We start from the raw sequence: 21,727 nt of genomic DNA on the forward strand, positions 1-21,727 counted from the left end.
CCCCCAGGAGCACCATATCGATACCGAACTTAGTGTGGACACCCGATCGGCATAGTCCGCTGCAGCTCAGATCCCCTGAGCTCAAACGCTTCGCCAGCCTCAGCCTCCCAGTAACTTGGATTACAGGCGCGCGCCACTGCACCCGGCGAGAAACAGTCTTGCTCATAGGGTTTTTGAATTCGACAAATGTGACGTCATCAAGCAGCAAACTGGAGTGGCATCTAGTGGCGGGAAATAACACTGCAGCTGCTGAAGAGATGAAGACTGAGTTTGTTAAAGTTCTGGATATCGAACTTCATCTGTTCATTCATAGGCTATATTCATTTGTATATATTTTATTTGTCTTAATGTCATTCTAATTATCCTTGCCGCACAACATTATCAATAGGTTACCACACATTCAGGTATCGCTCTCTGAAGGTTCTCTGAAAATGGTAAAAATGTTCCACATTCTGTGAAGTTTATAATGAAGAAATCCCATTCAGAGATCCCTTGGGGAAAAAACCTCCTTGAATGTTTATAAGAAGTGTATTCTCTATCAGTTTAGCTCCTGTTTCTAAATGACAAAAGTGTCTGCCTGTATTATATCTAAGAAAATATCAGGCATCTATAGATTCATACTGAAATGACAGAAAATGTTATATTGCAGAACAAATGAAGATATCAGTAAAGAAATTGGAAGTTTCACATCCACCCCATCTATTTACAATGTTCAAATGAAGGCTACTGTATGTGTACTGTCCCAAACAGTTCATATCTTGCTTGTGTTGTTTTAAATGCAATAAATGATGATGTTTTGTTATAAGACTAATCAATTGTTATGTTAATCAATAAATAATGACTAGTGTTGGGTTAACATTACTAAGGTGCTATACTGAGTAAGATTCTACATGTCACCGAGCAACGTTCATGCTACTGATGAAGAATGATACATAATGACTAAAGTGGACCATTGACAGACAAATGAAAACCAAAAGATAAAGAGTTTAATTTTAGCATCATGACAGTTGTTACTGACCACTAAAATCAAAAGGAAAAGTAGTGGAATGAATCAGGTCAATACAATCATCATGAAATATGAAATGTTCTGTAAAAGTGATGCTGATGATAAACGCACTTTCATTTGGCACCTACAGTTATTAACACCCAGGAGCTTGCAGCTTCTTGTATACGTGATAGACAGAAATAAAGAATCTAAAAAGGAATAATGGTGACCTGAGCCTCTTTCTGTAAATGCAACCGAAGAGACAGAGAAGAAGCACAGCAGTGACGAACAAGACATTTATGGAACATTGTTTTTTACAGTTCTTGCTACCAGTGATAGTAAAGCTGTCGATAGGTTGGACGGGATTTACACGTAGAGGCTTTGAAACTCATTTTAATGCAGCTTAACAGATGCTAAAAGCAATACAAAACTGGAATGAGGTTTTTTTTAAAAGCCGGATATGTTCATTTAGTTTCCTGCTCTGCATGAACTTTGTACACCCGCGCAATTGTGATCACATGAGCCACTTCACCAAAGTACCTTTTCCAATAGAGCCACTGAGTTGGCACATTGTACACACAGATTACAGAGAACTGAAGCCCCAATAAAGAACAAGATGAAGACAATCAGATGAGAAATGTGTAAACACTTTACGTATTGACTAACAAAGACTATAGTTTTTACAGTGCCACACTTCAGTATAATAAACCACCAACAAGTATGTCCTGCTGCAGCATTTTTGAATGTACAGTTGACTATCAGTGTTGTTGATGTAGTTTCAGGTTCCCTCCAGGTGGAGGCCGTGTAGGACAGGCAGATCAGCTGCTTCTCGAGGGTTTTTCATGAAAATAAGAAGATAACAAAAGGCAGCGATCAAGCTGCTGTGTGGTGGAAAAATATAATGTTTGCATGTCTGAGTTGTTGTAGTATATTATTTTTGAGTTAAAAAGACTGGGTCCCGCTGTATTACACAGGCTGCTCTACAGCGTCTATTCACAGGCGCGATCCCACTACTGAGCGGCACGGGGGCTTTGGCCTGCTCCGTCTCCGGCCTTGGCCGATTCACCCCTCCTTAGACGACCTGGTGGTCCCGAGCTCCCCCAGGAGCACCATATCGATACCGAACTTAGTGTGGACACCCGATCGGCATAGTCCGCTGCAGCTCAGATCCCCTGAGCTCAAACGCTTCGCCAGCCTCAGCCTCCCAGTAACTTGGATTACAGGCGCACGCCACTGCACCCGGCGAGAAACAGTCTCGCTCATAGGGTTTTTGAATTCGACAAATGTGACGTCATCAAGCAGCAAACTGGAGTGGCCTCTAGTGGCGGGAAATAACACTGCAGCTGCTGAAGAGATGAAGACTGAGTTTGTTAAAGTTCTGGATATCGAACTTCATCTGTTCATTCATAGGCTATATTCATTTGTATATATTTTATTTGTCTTAATGTCATTCTAATTATCCTTGCCGCACAACATTATCAAATAGGTTACCACACATTCAGGTATCGCTCTCTGAAGGTTCTCTGAAAATGGTAAAAATGTTCCACATTCTGTGAAGTTTATAATGAAGAAATCACATTCAGAGATCCCTTGGGGAAAAAACCTCCTTGAATGTTTATAAGAAGTGTATTCTCTATCAGTTTAGCTCCTGTTTCTAAATGACAAAAGTGTCTGCCTGTATTATATCTAAGAAAATATCAGGCATCTATAGATTCATACTGAAATGACAGAAAATGTTATATTGCAGAACAAATGAAGATATCAGTAAAGAAATTGGAAGTTTCACATCCACCCCATCTATTTACAATGTTCAAATGAAGGCTACTGTATGTGTACTGTCCCAAACAGTTCATATCTTGCTTGTGTTGTTTTAAATGCAATAAATGATGATGTTTTGTTATAAGACTAATCAATTGTTATGTTAATCAATAAATAATGACTAGTGTTGGGTTAACATTACTAAGGTGCTATACTGAGTAAGATTCTACATGTCACAGAGCAACGTTCATGCTACTGATGAAGAATGATACATAATGACTAAAGTGGACCATTGACAGACAAATTAAAACCAAAAGATAAAGAGTTTAATTTTAGCATCATGACAGTTGTTACTGAACACTAAAATCAAAAGGAAAAGTAGTGGAATGCATCAGGTCAATACAATCATCATGAAATATGAAATGTTCTGTAAAAGTGATGCTGATGATAAACGCACTTTCATTTGGCACCTACAGTTATTAACACCCAGGAGCTTGCAGCTTCTTGTATAGGCCTACGTGATAGACAGAAATAAAGAATCTAAAAAGGAATAATGGTGACCTGAGCCTCTTTCTGTAAATGCAACCGAAGAGACAGAGAAGAAGCACAGCAGTGACGAACAAGACATTTATGGAACATTGTTTTTTACAGTTCTTGCTACCAGTGATAGTAAAGCTGTCGATAGGTTGGACGGGATTTACACGTAGAGGCTTTGAAACTCATTTTAATGCAGCTTAACAGATGCTAAAAGCAATACAAAACTGGAATGATGTTTTTTTTAAAAGCCGGATATGTTCATTTAGTTTCCTGCTCTGCATGAACTTTGTTCACCCGCGCAATTGTGATCACATGAGCCACTTCACCAAAGTACCTTTTCCAATAGAGCCACTGAGTTGGCACATTGTACACACAGATTACAGAGAACTGAAGCCCCAATAAAGAACAAGATGAAGACAATCAGATGAGAAATGTGTAAACACTTTACGTATTGACTAACAAAGACTATTGTTTTACAGTGCCACATTTCAGTATAATAAACCACCAACAAGTATGTCCTGCTGCAGCATTTTTGAATGTAGGCCTACAGTTGACTATCAGTGTTGTTGATGTAGTTTCAGGTTCCCTCCAGGTGGAGGCCGTGTAGGACAGGCAGATCAGCTGCTTCTCGAGGGTTTTTCATGAAAATAAGAAGATAACAAAAGGCAGCGATCAAGCTGCTGTGTGGTGGAAAAATATAATGTTTGCATGTCTGAGTTGTTGTAGTATATTATTTTTGAGTTAAAAAGACTGGGTCCCGCTGTATTACACAGGCTGCTCTACAGCGTCTATTCACAGGCGCGATCCCACTACTGAGCGGCACGGGGGCTTTGGCCTGCTCCGTCTCCGGCCGATTCACCCCTCCTTAGACGACCTGGTGGTCCCGAGCTCCCCCAGGAGCACCATATCGATACCGAACTTAGTGTGGACACCCGATCGGCATAGTCCGCTGCAGTTCAGATCCCCTGAGCTCAAACGCTTCGCCAGCCTCAGCCTCCCAGTAACTTGGATTACAGGCGCGCGCCACTGCACCCGGCGAGAAACAGTCTTGCTCATAGGGTTTTTGAATTCGACAAATGTGACGTCATCAAGCAGCAAACTGGAGTGGCATCTAGTGGCGGGAAATAACACTGCAGCTGCTGAAGAGATGAAGACTGAGTTTGTTAAAGTTCTGGATATCGAACTTCATCTGTTCATTCATAGGCTATATTCATTTGTATATATTTTATTTGTCTTAATGTCATTCTAATTATCCTTGCCGCACAACATTATCAATAGGTTACCACACATTCAGGTATCGCTCTCTGAAGGTTCTCTGAAAATGGTAAAAATGTTCCACATTCTGTGAAGTTTATAATGAAGAAATCACATTCAGAGATCCCTTGGGGAAAAAACCTCCTTGAATGTTTATAAGAAGTGTATTCTCTATCAGTTTAGCTCCTGTTTCTAAATGACAAAAGTGTCTGCCTGTATTATATCTAAGAAAATATCAGGCATCTATAGATTCATACTGAAATGACAGAAAATGTTATATTGCAGAACAAATGAAGATATCAGTAAAGAAATTGGAAGTTTCACATCCACCCCATCTATTTACAATGTTCAAATGAAGGCTACTGTATGTGTACTGTCCCAAACAGTTCATATCTTGCTTGTGTTGTTTTAAATGCAATAAATGATGATGTTTTGTTATAAGACTAATCAATTGTTATGTTAATCAATAAATAATGACTAGTGTTGGGTTAACATTACTAAGGTGCTATACTGAGTAAGATTCTACATGTCACAGAGCAACGTTCATGCTACTGATGAAGAATGATACATAATGACTAAAGTGGACCATTGACAGACAAATTAAAACCAAAAGATAAAGAGTTTAATTTTAGCATCATGACAGTTGTTACTGAACACTAAAATCAAAAGGAAAAGTAGTGGAATGCATCAGGTCAATACAATCATCATGAAATATGAAATGTTCTGTAAAAGTGATGCTGATGATAAACGCACTTTCATTTGGCACCTACAGTTATTAACACCCAGGAGCTTGCAGCTTCTTGTATAGGCCTACGTGATAGACAGAAATAAAGAATCTAAAAAGGAATAATGGTGACCTGAGCCTCTTTCTGTAAATGCAACCGAAGAGACAGAGAAGAAGCACAGCAGTGACGAACAAGACATTTATGGAACATTGTTTTTTACAGTTCTTGCTACCAGTGATAGTAAAGCTGTCGATAGGTTGGACGGGATTTACACGTAGAGGCTTTGAAACTCATTTTTAATGCAGCTTAACAGATGCTAAAAGCAATACAAAACTGGAATGAGGTTTTTTTTAAAAGCCGGATATGTTCATTTAGTTTCCTGCTCTGCATGAACTTTGTTCACCCGCGCAATTGTGATCACATGAGCCACTTCACCAAAGCACCTTTTCCAATAGAGCCACTGAGTTGGCACATTGTACACACAAATTACAGAGAACTGAAGCCCCAATAAAGAACAAGATGAAGACAATCAGATGAGAAATGTGTAAACACTTTACGAATTGACTAACAAAGACTATAGTTTTTACAGTGCCACATTTCAGTATAATAAACCACCAACAAGTATGTCCTGCTGCAGCATTTTTGAATGTACAGTTGACTATCAGTGTTGTTGATGTAGTTTCAGGTTCCCTCCAGGTGGAGGCCGTGTAGGACAGGCAGATCAGCTGCTTCTCGAGGGTTTTTCATGAAAATAAGAAGATAACAAAAGGCAGCGATCAAGCTGCTGTGTGGTGGAAAAATATAATGTTTGCATGTCTGAGTTGTTGTAGTATATTATTTTTGAGTTAAAAAGACTGGGTCCCGCTGTATTACACAGGCTGCTCTACAGCGTCTATTCACAGGCGCGATCCCACTACTGAGCGGCACGGGGGCTTTGGCCTGCTCCGTCTCCGGCCTTGGCCGATTCACCCCTCCTTAGACGACCTGGTGGTCCCGAGCTCCCCCAGGAGCACCATATCGATACCGAACTTAGTGTGGACACCCGATCGGCATAGTCCGCTGCAGCTCAGATCCCCTGAGCTCAAACGCTTCGCCAGCCTCAGCCTCCCAGTAACTTGGATTATAGGCGCGCGCCACTGAGAAACAGTCTCGCTCATAGGGTTTTTGAATTCGACAAATGTGACGTCATCAAGCAGCAAACTTTAGTGGCATCTAGTGGCGGGAAATAACACTGCAGCTGCTGAAGAGATGAAGACTGAGTTTGTTAAAGTTCTGGATATCGAACTTCATCTGTTCATTCATAGGCTATATTCATTTGTATATATTTTATTTGTCTTAATGTCATTCTAATTATCCTTGCCGCACAACATTATCAAATAGGTTACCACACATTCAGGTATCGCTCTCTGAAGGTTCTCTGAAAATAGTAAAAATGTTCCACATTCTGTGAAGTTTATAATGAAGAAATCACATTCAGAGATCCCTTGGGGAAAAAACCTCCTTGAATGTTTATAAGAAGTGTATTCTCTATCAGTTTAGCTCCTGTTTCTAAATGACAAAAGTGTCTGCCTGTATTATATCTAAGAAAATATCAGGCATCTATAGATTCATACTGAAATGACAGAAAATGTTATATTGCAGAACAAATGAAGATATCAGTAAAGAAATTGGAAGTTTCACATCCACCCCATCTATTTACAATGTTCAAATGAAGGCTACTGTATGTGTACTGTCCCAAACAGTTCATATCTTGCTTGTGTTGTTTTAAATGCAATAAATGATGATGTTTTGTTATAAGACTAATCAATTGTTATGTTAATCAATAAATAATGACTAGTGTTGGGTTAACATTACTAAGGTGCTATACTGAGTAAGATTCTACATGTCACAGAGCAACGTTCATGCTACTGATGAAGAATGATACATAATGACTAAAGTGGACCATTGACAGACAAATTAAAACCAAAAGATAAAGAGTTTAATTTTAGCATCATGACAGTTGTTACTGACCACTAAAATCAAAAGGAAAAGTAGTGGAATGAATCAGGTCAATACAATCATCATGAAATATGAAATGTTCTGTAAAAGTGATGCTGATGATAAACGCACTTTCATTTGGCACCTACAGTTATTAACACCCAGGAGCTTGCAGCTTCTTGTATACGTGATAGACAGAAATAAAGAATCTAAAAAGGAATAATGGTGACCTGAGCCTCTTTCTGTAAATGCAACCGAAGAGACAGAGAAGAAGCACAGCAGTGACGAACAAGACATTTATGGAACATTGTTTTTTACAGTTCTTGCTACCAGTGATAGTAAAGCTGTCGATAGGTTGGACGGGATTTACACGTAGAGGCTTTGAAACTCATTTTAATGCAGCTTAACAGATGCTAAAAGCAATACAAAACTGGAATGAGGTTTTTTTTAAAAGCCGGATATGTTCATTTAGTTTCCTGCTCTGCATGAACTTTGTTCACCCGCGCAATTGTGATCACATGAGCCACTTCACCAAAGTACCTTTTCCAATAGAGCCACTGAGTTGGCACATTGTACACACAGATTACAGAGAACTGAAGCCCCAATAAAGAACAAGATGAAGACAATCAGATGAGAAATGTGTAAACACTTTACGTATTGACTAACAAAGACTATAGTTTTTACAGTGCCACATTTCAGTATAATAAACCACCAACAAGTATGTCCTGCTGCAGCATTTTTGAATGTACAGTTGACTATCAGTGTTGTTGATGTAGTTTCAGGTTCCCTCCAGGTGGAGGCCGTGTAGGACAGGCAGATCAGCTGCTTCTCGAGGGTTTTTCATGAAAATAAGAAGATAACAAAAGGCAGCGATCAAGCTGCTGTGTGGTGGAAAAATATAATGTTTGCATGTCTGAGTTGTTGTAGTATATTATTTTTGAGTTAAAAAGACTGGGTCCCGCTGTATTACACAGGCTGCTCTACAGCGTCTATTCACAGGCGCGATCCCACTACTGAGCGGCACGGGGGCTTTGGCCTGCTCCGTCTCCGGCCTTGGCCGATTCACCCCTCCTTAGACGACCTGGTGGTCCCGAGCTCCCCAAGGAGCACCATATCGATACCGAACTTAGTGTGGACACCCGATCGGCATAGTCCGCTGCAGTTCAGATCCCCTGAGCTCAAACGCTTCGCCAGCCTCAGCCTCCCAGTAACTTGGATTACAGGCGCGCGCCACTGCACCCGGCGAGAAACAGTCTCGCTCATAGGGTTTTTGAATTCGACAAATGTGACGTCATCAAGCAGCAAACTGGAGTGGCATCTAGTGGCGGGAAATAACACTGCAGCTGCTGAAGAGATGAAGACTTAGTTTGTTAAAGTTCTGGATATCGAACTTCATCTGTTCATTCATAGGCTATATGCATTTTTATATATTTTATTTGTCTTAATGTCATTCTAATTATCCTTGCCGCACAACATTATCAAATAGGTTACCACACATTCAGGTATCGCTCTCTGAAGGTTCTCTGAAAATGGTAAAAATGTTCCACATTCTGTGAAGTTTATAATGAAGAAATCACATTCAGAGATCCCTTGGGGAAAAAACCTCCTTGAATGTTTATAAGAAGTGTATTCTCTATCAGTTTAGCTCCTGTTTCTAAATGACAAAAGTGTCTGCCTGTATTATATCTAAGAAAATATCAGGCATCTATAGATTCATACTGAAATGACAGAAAATGTTATATTGCAGAACAAATGAAGATATCAGTAAAGAAATTGGAAGTTTCACATCCACCCCATCTATTTACAATGTTCAAATGAAGGCTACTGTATGTGTACTGTCCCAAACAGTTCATATCTTGCTTGTGTTGTTTTAAATGCAATAAATGATGATGTTTTGTTATAAGACTAATCAATTGTTATGTTAATCAATAAATAATGACTAGTGTTGGGTTAACATTACTAAGGTGCTATACTGAGTAAGATTCTACATGTCACAGAGCAACGTTCATGCTACTGATGAAGAATGATACATAATGACTAAAGTGGACCATTGACAGACAAATTAAAACCAAAAGATAAAGAGTTTAATTTTAGCATCATGACAGTTGTTACTGACCACTAAAATCAAAAGGAAAAGTAGTGGAATGAATCAGGTCAATACAATCATCATGAAATATGAAATGTTCTGTAAAAGTGATGCTGATGATAAACGCACTTTCATTTGGCACCTACAGTTATTAACACCCAGGAGCTTGCAGCTTCTTGTATACGTGATAGACAGAAATAAAGAATCTAAAAAGGAATAATGGTGACCTGAGCCTCTTTCTGTAAATGCAACCGAAGAGACAGAGAAGAAGCACAGCAGTGACGAACAAGACATTTATGGAACATTGTTTTTTACAGTTCTTGCTACCAGTGATAGTAAAGCTGTCGATAGGTTGGACGGGATTTACACGTAGAGGCTTTGAAACTCATTTTAATGCAGCTTAACAGATGCTAAAAGCAATACAAAACTGGAATGAGGTTTTTTTTAAAAGCCGGATATGTTCATTTAGTTTCCTGCTCTGCATGAACTTTGTTCACCCGCGCAATTGTGATCACATGAGCCACTTCACCAAAGTACCTTTTCCAATAGAGCCACTGAGTTGGCACATTGTACACACAGATTACAGAGAACTGAAGCCCCAATAAAGAACAAGATGAAGACAATCAGATGAGAAATGTGTAAACACTTTACGTATTGACTAACAAAGACTATAGTTTTTACAGTGCCACATTTCAGTATAATAAACCACCAACAAGTATGTCCTGCTGCAGCATTTTTGAATGTACAGTTGACTATCAGTGTTGTTGATGTAGTTTCAGGTTCCCTCCAGGTGGAGGCCGTGTAGGACAGGCAGATCAGCTGCTTCTCGAGGGTTTTTCATGAAAATAAGAAGATAACAAAAGGCAGCGATCAAGCTGCTGTGTGGTGGAAAAATATAATGTTTGCATGTCTGAGTTGTTGTAGTATATTATTTTTGAGTTAAAAAGACTGGGTCCCGCTGTATTACACAGGCTGCTCTACAGCGTCTATTCACAGGCGCGATCCCACTACTGAGCGGCACGGGGGCTTTGGCCTGCTCCGTCTCCGGCCTTGGCCGATTCACCCCTCCTTAGACGACCTGGTGGTCCTGAGCTCCCCAAGGAGCACCATATCGATACCGAACTTAGTGTGGACACCCGATCGGCATAGTCCGCTGCAGTTCAGATCCCCTGAGCTCAAACGCTTCGCCAGCCTCAGCCTCCCAGTAACTTGGATTACAGGCGCGCGCCACTGCACCCGGCGAGAAACAGTCTCGCTCATAGGGTTTTTGAATTCGACAAATGTGACGTCATCAAGCAGCAAACTGGAGTGGCATCTAGTGGCGGGAAATAACACTGCAGCTGCTGAAGAGATGAAGACTTAGTTTGTTAAAGTTCTGGATATCGAACTTCATCTGTTCATTCATAGGCTATATGCATTTTTATATATTTTATTTGTCTTAATGTCATTCTAATTATCCTTGCCGCACAACATTATCAAATAGGTTACCACACATTCAGGTATCGCTCTCTGAAGGTTCTCTGAAAATGGTAAAAATGTTCCACATTCTGTGAAGTTTATAATGAAGAAATCACATTCAGAGATCCCTTGGGGAAAAAACCTCCTTGAATGTTTATAAGAAGTGTATTCTCTATCAGTTTAGCTCCTGTTTCTAAATGACAAAAGTGTCTGCCTGTATTATATCTAAGAAAATATCAGGCATCTATAGATTCATACTGAAATGACAGAAAATGTTATATTGCAGAACAAATGAAGATATCAGTAAAGAAATTGGAAGTTTCACATCCACCCCATCTATTTACAATGTTCAAATGAAGGCTACTGTATGTGTACTGTCCCAAACAGTTCATATCTTGCTTGTGTTGTTTTAAATGCAATAAATGATGATGTTTTGTTATAAGACTAATCAATTGTTATGTTAATCAATAAATAATGACTAGTGTTGGGTTAACATTACTAAGGTGCTATACTGAGTAAGATTCTACATGTCACAGAGCAACGTTCATGCTACTGATGAAGAATGATACATAATGACTAAAGTGGACCATTGACAGACAAATTAAAACCAAAAGATAAAGAGTTTAATTTTAGCATCATGACAGTTGTTACTGACCACTAAAATCAAAAGGAAAAGTAGTGGAATGAATCAGGTCAATACAATCATCATGAAATATGAAATGTTCTGTAAAAGTGATGCTGATGATAAACGCACTTTCATTTGGCACCTACAGTTATTAACACCCAGGAGCTTGCAGCTTCTTGTATACGTGATAGACAGAAATAAAGAATCTAAAAAGGAATAATGGTGACCTGAGCCTCTTTCTGTAAATGCAACCGAAGAGACAGAGAAGAAGCACAGCAGTGACGAACAAGACATTTATGGAACATTGTTTTTTACAGTTCTTGCTACCAGTGATAGTAAAGCTGTCGATAGGTTGGACGGGATTTACACGTAGAGGCTTTGAAACTCATTTTAATGCAGCTTAACAGATGCTAAAAGCAATACAAAACTGGAATGAGGTTTTTTTTAAAAGCCGGATATGTTCATTTAGTTTCCTGCTCTGCATGAACTTTGTTCACCCGCGCAATTGTGATCACATGAGCCACTTCACCAAAGTACCTTTTCCAATAGAGCCACTGAGTTGGCACATTGTACACACAGATTACAGAGAACTGAAGCCCCAATAAAGAACAAGATGAAGACAATCAGATGAGAAATGTGTAAACACTTTACGTATTGACTAACAAAGACTATAGTTTTGACAGTGCCACACTTCAGTATAATAAACCACCAACAAGTATGTCCTGCTGCAGCATTTTTGAATGTACAGTTGACTATCAGTGTTGTTGATGTAGTTTCAGGTTCCCTCCAGGTGGAGGCCGTGTAGGACAGGCAGATCAGCTGCTTCTCGAGGGTTTTTCATGAAAATAAGAAGATAACAAAAGGCAGCGATCAAGCTGCTGTGTGGTGGAAAAATATAATGTTTGCATGTCTGAGTTGTTGTAGTATATTATTTTTGAGTTAAAAAGACTGGGTCCCGCTGTATTACACAGGCTGCTCTACAGCGTCTATTCACAGGCGCGATCCCACTACTGAGCGGCACGTGGGCTTTGGCATGCTCCGTCTCCGGCCTTGGCCGATTCACCCCTCCTTAGACGACCTGGTGGTCCCGAGCTCCCCCAGGAGCACCATATCGATACCGAACTTAGTGTGGACACCCGATCGGCATAGTCCGCTGCAGCTCAGATCCCCTGAGCTCAAACGCTTCGCCAGCCTCAGCCTCCCAGTAACTTGGATTACAGGCGCACGCCACTGCACCCGGCGAGAAACAGTCTCGCTCATAGGGTTTTTGAATTCGACAAATGTGACGTCATCAAGCAGCAAACTGGAGTGGCCTCTAGTGGCGGGAAATAACACTGCAGCTGCTGAAGAGATGAAGACTGAGTTTGTTAAAGTTCTGGATATCGAACTTCATCTGTTCATTCATAGGCTATATTCATTTGTATATATTTTATTTGTCTTAATGTCATTCTAATTATCCTTGCCGCACAACATTATCAAATAGGTTACCACACATTCAGGTATCGCTCTCTGAAGGTTCTCTGAAAATGGTAAAAATGTTCCACATTCTGTGAAGTTTATAATGAAGAAATCACATTCAGAGATCCCTTGGGGAAAAAACCTCCTTGAATGTTTATAAGAAGTGTATTCTCTATCAGTTTAGCTCCTGTTTCTAAATGACAAAAGTGTCTGCCTGTATTATATCTAAGAAAATATCAGGCATCTATAGATTCATACTGAAATGACAGAAAATGTTATATTGCAGAACAAATGAAGATATCAGTAAAGAAATTGGAAGTTTCACATCCACCCCATCTATTTACAATGTTCAAATGAAGGCTACTGTATGTGTACTGTCCCAAACAGTTCATATCTTGCTTGTGTTGTTTTAAATGCAATAAATGATGATGTTTTGTTATAAGACTAATCAATTGTTATGTTAATCAATAAATAATGACTAGTGTTGGGTTAACATTACTAAGGTGCTATACTGAGTAAGATTCTACATGTCACAGAGCAACGTTCATGCTACTGATGAAGAATGATACATAATGACTAAAGTGGACCATTGACAGACAAATTAAAACCAAAAGATAAAGAGTTTAATTTTAGCATCATGACAGTTGTTACTGAACACTAAAATCAAAAGGAAAAGTAGTGGAATGCATCAGGTCAATACAATCATCATGAAATATGAAATGTTCTGTAAAAGTGATGCTGATGATAAACGCACTTTCATTTGGCACCTACAGTTATTAACACCCACACTGTAAAAAAAAAATCCGTTGAAAAACGGACAAAGTGCTGGTAATTTGCTGCCAGGACATTGTCCGTTATTCTACAGACACTTCCGTCAACCCTTTAACGGATATTTCTGTAGATTAACAAGACTTTGTCCGTAATATTTACGGACACTTCTGTTAATCCTAATACGGACAATTCCGTATTTTAACAGTCCTTAGTATGTACTATTTACAGACACTTCCGTTAATCCCAATATCTTTTTTTTTAAATCTTGGGATAAAAAATATATATATATCCTAATACTAAATAAATAACAATCATTACACTTTCAAGCAAACTGAATAAAGCACAATATATAGAAATTGAACAAAATGTATACCATTTTTTCCATACAAGTGCATTTATTTCCTTTTTGCTAATGTATAAAGTGCATTTAATGATGAAATGAAAAAACTGAACTTTTCTCCCACTGCTGTTGCACCCTACTGGCTCACCTGTCAGTGAGGAAGGAGGAGCCCCCTCCAGGAGGATGTAGCGACTCCGTCCTACACCTCCCACTCAACATTCCCCGCTGACAGGCACTGCCCCAACCTGTAGGAGAACATGCAGTGACAAATATCACCCTCCCAACTTCCCTCCCCCCGAACATGGGGGATTTGAACCCAAAGAATCTGTGGTGGTGGGCAATAATTTTACCCCTCGCTACCTGAGTGCCATACAAATGTTTTTTTTTTAAGACATTTCCATACAATTGTAAAACCCTAACATGAACATACATTCAAGTATGTAAAATAACAGCAACAATAACCTTTTTCTTAACACCATGATGTTAGAGGTCGGGCTGTGTGTACATGTGCGCCTCAAGATCAAATTAGTAGTTATAAATTCCTCCCAATGTTTGCCACTGCTGTTGCACCCTACTGGCTCACCTGTCAGTGAGGAAGGAGGAGCCCCCTCCAAGAGGATGTAGCAACTCCGTCCTACACCTCCCACTCAACATTCCCCGCTGACAGGCGCTGCCCCAACCTGTAGGAGAACATGCAGTGACAAATTAAAAAAAAGTAAACTTTTTTTTTTTTTAAGTGTGTGTGTGTTGGTATGTTTAGTCCAAAAGTCCAGTCCAAAAAGTTCGGTTTTGAGCTTTGAGGAAAGCTCACATGTGCCAGTCAAATTCCTTCAGCTCAGTCACGAGCTTCGACAGTTTTGGAGGAATGTGATGCTGTTTCTTCCCCTTCATCTCAGCCTTGGACCCTCGGTCAGGATTCATTCCAAAGAAAACTCTAAGGAAACAGAAATATGTTTAGCTGCACATGCAACTAAATGAATGAAACTGAACTAAAGAGTAACATGCAGACAAAGCTGAGATACTACTTGTAGTGTGGCTCTACAGGAGTGGAGCCGTCTAAAATAGCATACATTTGTTTTCTCCACCATGCCCGTGTGTGTGTTTCCATCTACAGCTAATGTTGCAAAATACTACTACTACAATAACACTTTGCTCCTGTAAGCTGAGCAACTCAGACAACGTGCTGTTAAAGTCTGCTCATCACCAACATACTATACTGGAAATCTCAGCATAACCCGTGCACCTGTGACTTGTGTGGATATACTGTACGTGCAATGAACGATCTCAGGGCACCGTTAACTCAGTGCATGAGTAGCACAGCTAGTAGTAGTCGCTAGTAGTCACGAGTGCTGAAAGAAGTTGTGACGATTGATAACAAACTTTTAATCTGAAATGTATGTCTAAAATTAATGAACAATGAGTAATGGTCTATTTTGTGACAAAAAAATATATAATTTACATGAGCCGTCAAAAATGGCCGGCGAGTCTGTTGTAAACAGTGCTGTCCGGGAAGATTGTTTCAATGACAGTGGGACCTCTTTCTGGTCCGTCTGAACCCGTTCTGGATCACCACTCCTCGGTGGTGGTAATAGGTTTGCATTTGAGAATACAAACATTATGCACCTTTACAATATGAATTAACAAAACTATTATTTTGTGCTGACAAACTAGGCTATATAGTGTATTTAGTGACTTTTCCTGTCATAATCACCACTGTGACATAGCCTACAGCAGCCTACTGTAGCAGCCTCTATATTTTATATGTAAAATGTCTTGGTATTTGCTACATTTATCGTGGAGTTGTGTGTTTGTTAAACATACATATACAATTTAGAGGTGACAGTGTGCGGTGTTATAGTTTGTTAAATGCACAGGTGAACATTTGACAGGAGGAGTTACTAAATCCACAATGGTTTTGGTTATTGGCTACATACTATAGGTGGATCATGTTTGTTTGTATTCTCATAATGCAGACCAATTCACATAATCACGATAGGCGAGCTGTGATCCAGTGCACAAAGACGGAGGTCCAGATTTCATTGCAGCAGCTTTACAGGCAACCAAGGTAAAGAGGGTTGATTTATTTGCATCGATTATGATTGTACACAGTCTATATACATTTTAGTCACAAAATAGATAACATAGTTGCTCAATTTTGATTTCACACATACAACCACTGCATTAAAACTGCATCTAAATTTGCTACTTTCAATATCGCAGTCTACTTGTCAGATTTCAGTCAATCTTAAGTGTGACACAACCACTAAGCTCATCTGCAACAAGAGCACAGGCGTCAAACGTTGAGTGGAGTGGTAACTGTGACACTCGGTGCAAATGTACACGTTACACAACAAGTATTAACATTGGGGCATGAATCCTGGTATGGATTTTGTTATATTAGTCACAAAAGCAGCTCACATAGAATAGCCTAAATGTGTGTCTTTGGTTAAAGAGATAGCTCAGAGATAGTTGTTAGGAATATTGTACATGTTTTCCCAATCACCCAGTGTCAGAGCCTAATAAATGCCAAATGCCTTAGGACAGACCTTTTCTATGTACTTGGTGTAGTCTGAAGTTATATGAAAGAGCATGGGCCTTCAACAGGAAGCTGCAAAATGTGCTGCCTGTGTTATAGGAACATTTATTAAGTATTGAGGGTTTAAGTGATTATATGTTTGATAATACACATTAACATGAAACAAACAATAGAAAAGATCATGTGTAAGCAAACAAACTTTACACAACACTGGTGATAGTGCTGTCAAACAGGTCTATGAACTCTATGAAAAAGTTGAATCTGCAATACAATTTTAGGCAGTATTTGGGTCCCTGGTTCATCTCTCTCAGCTAAGGGGTCCTTGGACTGAACAACATTGAAGACCCCTGTCAAAGAGCAATGAATATCTTGGCTCGATTGTAGAGTGTCAATGGGATCAAAACATATAATATATATTATATTTAATAATCATGATCCCATAAGCATCCTGGAATTGAGCACAACTATGCTAGTAATCTAAGGGACGATGAGTGGATACCTTTTTACATGCTTTGTCTGGTGGGAAGCCCTCAGTCTCAGAATTTGAATACCCCAGCTTATACATTTCAAAACAATGAGCTGCTTACCTTTGCATGAATTCCAGGGTAAGAGACATCTCCTTTGGATATTCAATGTTGCAGACATAAAACAAGCAGAAAGCATAGCTCAGGGCCACAATGGGGGAGGTGATGTGGTCATTCACAACTTCCTGATCAACAGCAATCTGGAATAGATGGTCACCTTAAACATAGATCACAAAAACAATATGTATTAGTAATTAAAAAAAATAATAACGTACACACGTGCCAAATCTTCCATACTCAGCCCAAACACAGGTTATGGTAAGAACAAGCAACAAATACTTTGAAAAGGTATTCTGCATTTAGTTTGTCAGACTTTACATACAAGTGTACTTAAATTTAAAGATTTTGGCCCTAATCAACATAGTTCTGAGCACCATTTACAAAACAAAATCAACCAACTCTATACCTTTTCATCACAACAAATCGTCTCATCAGTAAACCTAAGAACAAATGGAGAACATATCTCCAAGCTTGCTGGGATGCAAAAATGATTCAACTACAAACCTCTGATTAGGATGCATGGGGTACAGGGGAGGCTGAGTTCAGCATCTGCGGAGTACTGTTTTCGAAAAATAAAACAACAAAGATACACATATGAATGTGTTGATTTTATGTTTCCAATGTACGCAAACACACAGTCAGGCAGGCAAATAGACCATCTGCCAGCGTCTGTATCAGAGGCAACCATAGACAATAATGTTAATAGTAGTTATAAAAAAATATTGTTTACACAAACATAATCGATTAATGTTAGGATCAGAATCCTTTTCGGTCAGGGGGGGAAAGTCTGTCCTTACAAGACCTTGTTCTATTAGGGGACAGCATTTGGTCCTCCAAGACAGAGGAGCTCTGCCGGGATGGAAGTGTATAATTATATGAGGGATTTTCTCCTGGTCGGGAAAATAAATCAAGGATTTTACTGATTTCCTTTTATCTTCGTTTCCAGGAGAGATGGTTTACCAATTTCGATATTATCAGCAGCGCAAAGTGGGGTTTAAAATCCATAAAATGTACCTCATTTTTGCAGAAAAGGTGATCAGGGTTTTCCTTGAAGTATCTCACAATGCCACAGATCAGCTGTACTGGACCTTCACCCATCTTCATCCCTTTGGTGTCAAGGAAGTTGTTGATGCCCGGTTCTTTTTTGGAAAGCTCCTGTGCCAGCTTGTTTTGTAACGAAAAGCCAAGGAGTCTAGTCTAGTTGCATGATCAAACAGGTGAGCAGCTTCAAAAAGAAATGGCCACTCTTCCTTTAGGACCTTTACATTGGTTCCGTCGTTGATGGTTTCACGCTGGATGGGATATGTTTCAGCCATCAGTTTTCGAAACAGATGACTCCTAAAGATATGAGGCAACAGTTAATCAAACTAATAAATTCAATCAATAATAAAACAAATGATCAATATAAATACAGATAAATCAATTTCGGGTGAAAATAGCTGATATACAAGCGCACAACGAGTCCCATTGTGAACTTGTAGATCAGTTATTTTTTGTTAGTTATACAAAACCAATTTGAATTGATATACCAAAAATAAATCAAACTCAAATATTAGCCTCTCAATTACTCAATCAAAAAGTAATCCATACATACACAAGAACATAATGGATGGTTGGAGCCCTACCTGAGGATCATGGGTTTTGAAGGCACTTTTCAATTCATTTCGTTTTGACAGCAGTTCTGCTCTACTCTCAGTTCCCTTTACAGCAACATCCCACTCCACACATCCATAACGATCGGAATTTCTTGACTTTTTCTTCCGCTGAACTTCACCCTCTCCACCCTCTGCTCGCCTCTTTCCTGGGGTTGATGTTCTCTTAATATTTTCAACTCTGTTTTCTAGCTGGGTAAAGAGAGGACCACAACCATCTTTTGCAAACGGCATATTTCCAAAGGGCTCTGTCTGTTTGAAAGACAGAGGATATTGTCCTACAATGTTCTTGGCGATTTCCATCAGCTTGGATCTACCAGGTCTTCCAGGGTGTTTATGGAGGTAATCATCAACAATGATCCGAACCATCTGTAGTCTTTCTTTCGACTTTACCCATTTCTTTTCACCCAACACATCCATGAGCTTTGAGGGCATTTTGTGCCATGGTATGGAATATGGCTCACAGGATGGGGAGTGGGCAGATGGGGTATGGGCAGGTGGTGCTTCAGGTGGTGTTGGGGACAGATCATCACTCTGTGGCAGAGGTGTAGATGTAGGGCCAGGGCCAGGGCTTCTGAACTGTGGTGCAGCTTGTGAATCTATGGATGACATACCCCATAAATTAACCACATCACCAATGCTACTAATTAATTAATACACTGGTTTTCAATGTCCGTTGGAGACCACCAGGGGTACAAATGGACCCTTAAGGGTCTGTGAATTTGTACAGACAGTATACAGGGTTGGGCAATATATTGATATATCATATGAGATTATTGAATAGGATTTTGGGTATCATATTGTGATACCTGTTGTGTTTTCCTGATTTTAAAGAATGAACTGAACTTACCCAACTGTTAACATTACATAGTCATAAATACATAATGGTGATATTTGATTTTGTCGGTGTTGTCCACCCCTCAGTACTGTGCAGATTAGGGTTACAAATAAAAAAACTTACCTCCTTGGAAAGCCTTAACGAGTCTTCTGCACTGAATGAGTGGCAGAGTGTCCTGAATGTCCGGGGCATCCACAAGGATCAGGTCATCTTCACATTGAACTCCTAATTCCACCAGTCTAGCCATGAGTGCATCCATCTTATCACTACTGAGCGATGGTATGGCTTTCTTAACCACATCTTTCACAAGCTCCATGTTGGCATGTGTTTAAGAGGAATGAGCAACCTCGCACCTCTCTGGTAAGAAGAAAGTGGATAATAATCATTAAGTTTGTCCAGATTTTGGCAGCTGTATTGACCGCAGTGTTTGGGGGGAAAACACTGTGCCAATGGAAGCTAACGGGAAGCTAACGTTAGCCCGCGTCCTTTTGCAATACTACTTTTAATCCAGATGTAACCACAACATAACACACACACCTTCAAATGTCAACGAAGCCTATCGAATATATATTAGTCGATATGATACTATTATAGCTGTATTGACCGCAGTGTTTGGGCGGAAAACACTGTACCAATGGAAGCTAACGGGAAGCTAACGTTAGCCCGCGGCCTTTTGCAATACTACTTTTAATCCAAATGTAACCACAACATAACACACACACACCTTCAAATGTCAACGAAGCCTATCGAATATATATTAGTCGATATGATACTATTATAGCTGTATTGACCGCAGTGTTTGGGGGGAAAACACTGTACCAATGGAAGCTAACGGGAAGCTAACGTTAGCCCGCGGCCTTTTGCAATACTACTTTTAATCCAAATGTAACCACAACATAACACACACACACCTTCAAATGTCAACGAAGCCTATCGAATATATATTAGTCGATATGATACTATTATAGCTGTATTGACCGCAGTGTTTGGGGGGAAAACATTGTGCCAATGGAAGCTAACATTAGCCCGCTGCCTTTTACAATACTACTTTTAATCCAAATGTAACCACAACATAACACACACACCTTCAAATGTCAACAAAGCCTATCGAATATATATTAGTCGATATGATATTATTATAGCTGTATTGACCGCGGTGTTTGGGGGGAAAACACTGTGCCAATGGAAGCTAACGTTAGCCAGGTTGGAAAGATACTAATAAAACAACAACACACAAACCTGCGAAAATAAACTAACCATAAATACAAACTTTACCTATCAATTCAATGAACTGGCCAACTTTTGCACGGGGGGATACTGCTTAAGGACTATATTCTAACTGGGGCCAGTTAGAAGAGAGTTACCTGCCAGACGTACACGTAATAAAACAAATATTTAACATTAACACAAATGTTATGTTTACCATAAATGTCCTTTTTGATTAAGAAATGAGGTTCCATTCCCAAATTAAACACAATGAACCAACCTACCGAGCAGACTTTCAGGTTCACTTTCAGTGCGGGATTCCTGTAATGGCGGCCACAGATATTTTTTACCGTGCAAAAGCACCCACAATGCAATGCGCAACCAGTGTTGCCAGATTCTGTGAGGGACACAAACAAGCCACAAGGTCTAGAGAAAATAAGCCCAAAAGAAGTGAAGTGGGCCACATGAGCACTTTAAACCTATACAGCAACTATTAGAAAATAGCAGATCACAACGTGCCGCGACGCGACGCGTTGTGAGCTTGTAGACCTGCTATTTTCAAATAAAATCTTGGGGGAAACTTATAATAAGCAGACCTGGCAACGCTGTTTTCAACGGCAAAAGTAATGTAAAAGTCGATTACAGTACTTAAACAGTAAAATTTTACACCACATTGGCCATCATTTTACGGATTTTTCTTAGAGTGCAGGAGCTTGCAGCTTCTTGTATAGGCCTACGTGATAGACAGAAATAAAGAATCTAAAAAGGAATAATGGTGACCTGAGCCTCTTTCTGTAAATGCAACCGAAGAGACAGAGAAGAAGCACAGCAGTGACGAACAAGACATTTATGGAACATTGTTTTTTACAGTTCTTGCTACCAGTGATAGTAAAGCTGTCGATAGGTTGGACGGGATTTACACGTAGAGGCTTTGAAA

At 39.7% G+C, this 21,727-nt stretch overlaps 2 protein-coding genes across 2 annotated transcripts; both read right to left on the reverse strand.

Annotated features, from left to right (window-relative positions):
- Positions 1–14,304: 14,304 nt before the first annotated feature.
- On the reverse strand, positions 14,305–18,284 carry LOC307015593 (uncharacterized protein). Its single transcript, XM_079644289.1, has 4 exons — positions 18,109–18,284; positions 17,599–17,653; positions 17,098–17,251; positions 14,305–14,908 (listed from the first exon to the last, which is right to left on the reverse strand). The coding sequence occupies exons 1-4, from the start codon at positions 18,196–18,198 to the stop codon at positions 14,782–14,784; spliced, it is 426 nt and encodes a 141-aa protein (XP_079500415.1). The 5' UTR covers positions 18,199–18,284; the 3' UTR covers positions 14,305–14,781.
- Positions 18,285–18,287: 3 nt separating this feature from the next.
- Positions 18,288–21,496, reverse strand: LOC307015592 (uncharacterized protein). The gene is made up of 3 exons (XM_079644288.1): positions 19,708–21,496; positions 18,720–19,345; positions 18,288–18,432 (listed from the first exon to the last, which is right to left on the reverse strand). Exons 1-3 carry the CDS (start codon positions 19,898–19,900, stop codon positions 18,403–18,405), a joined length of 849 nt encoding a protein of 282 aa, XP_079500414.1. The 5' UTR covers positions 19,901–21,496; the 3' UTR covers positions 18,288–18,402.
- Positions 21,497–21,727: the final 231 nt, after the last annotated feature.

This window comes from Notothenia rossii (assembly GCF_949606895.1).
Source record: "Notothenia rossii genome assembly, chromosome: 8".
Lineage (NCBI taxonomy): Eukaryota > Metazoa > Chordata > Actinopteri > Perciformes > Nototheniidae > Notothenia > Notothenia rossii.

Excerpts from the sequence above, each read along its gene's own strand:
- LOC307015593 (XM_079644289.1), bottom strand. The coding sequence starts at position 18,198 with ATGAAGATGGGTGAAGGTCCAGTACAGCTGATCTGTGGCATTGTGAGA. Across the intron at positions 17,654-18,108 it reads ACCTTTTCTGCAAAAATGAG|TACTCCGCAGATGCTGAACT; the intron begins GTACATTTTATG and ends TTTCGAAAACAG. Across the intron at positions 14,909-17,097 it reads ACCCTGGAATTCATGCAAAG|AGTTTTCTTTGGAATGAATC; the intron begins GTAAGCAGCTCA and ends CTGTTTCCTTAG.
- LOC307015592 (XM_079644288.1), bottom strand. The coding sequence starts at position 19,900 with ATGGAGCTTGTGAAAGATGTGGTTAAGAAAGCCATACCATCGCTCAGT. Across the intron at positions 19,346-19,707 it reads CGTTAAGGCTTTCCAAGGAG|ATTCACAAGCTGCACCACAG; the intron begins GTAAGTTTTTTT and ends TGTCATCCATAG. Across the intron at positions 18,433-18,719 it reads TCAAAACCCATGATCCTCAG|GAGTCATCTGTTTCGAAAAC; the intron begins GTAGGGCTCCAA and ends TCATATCTTTAG.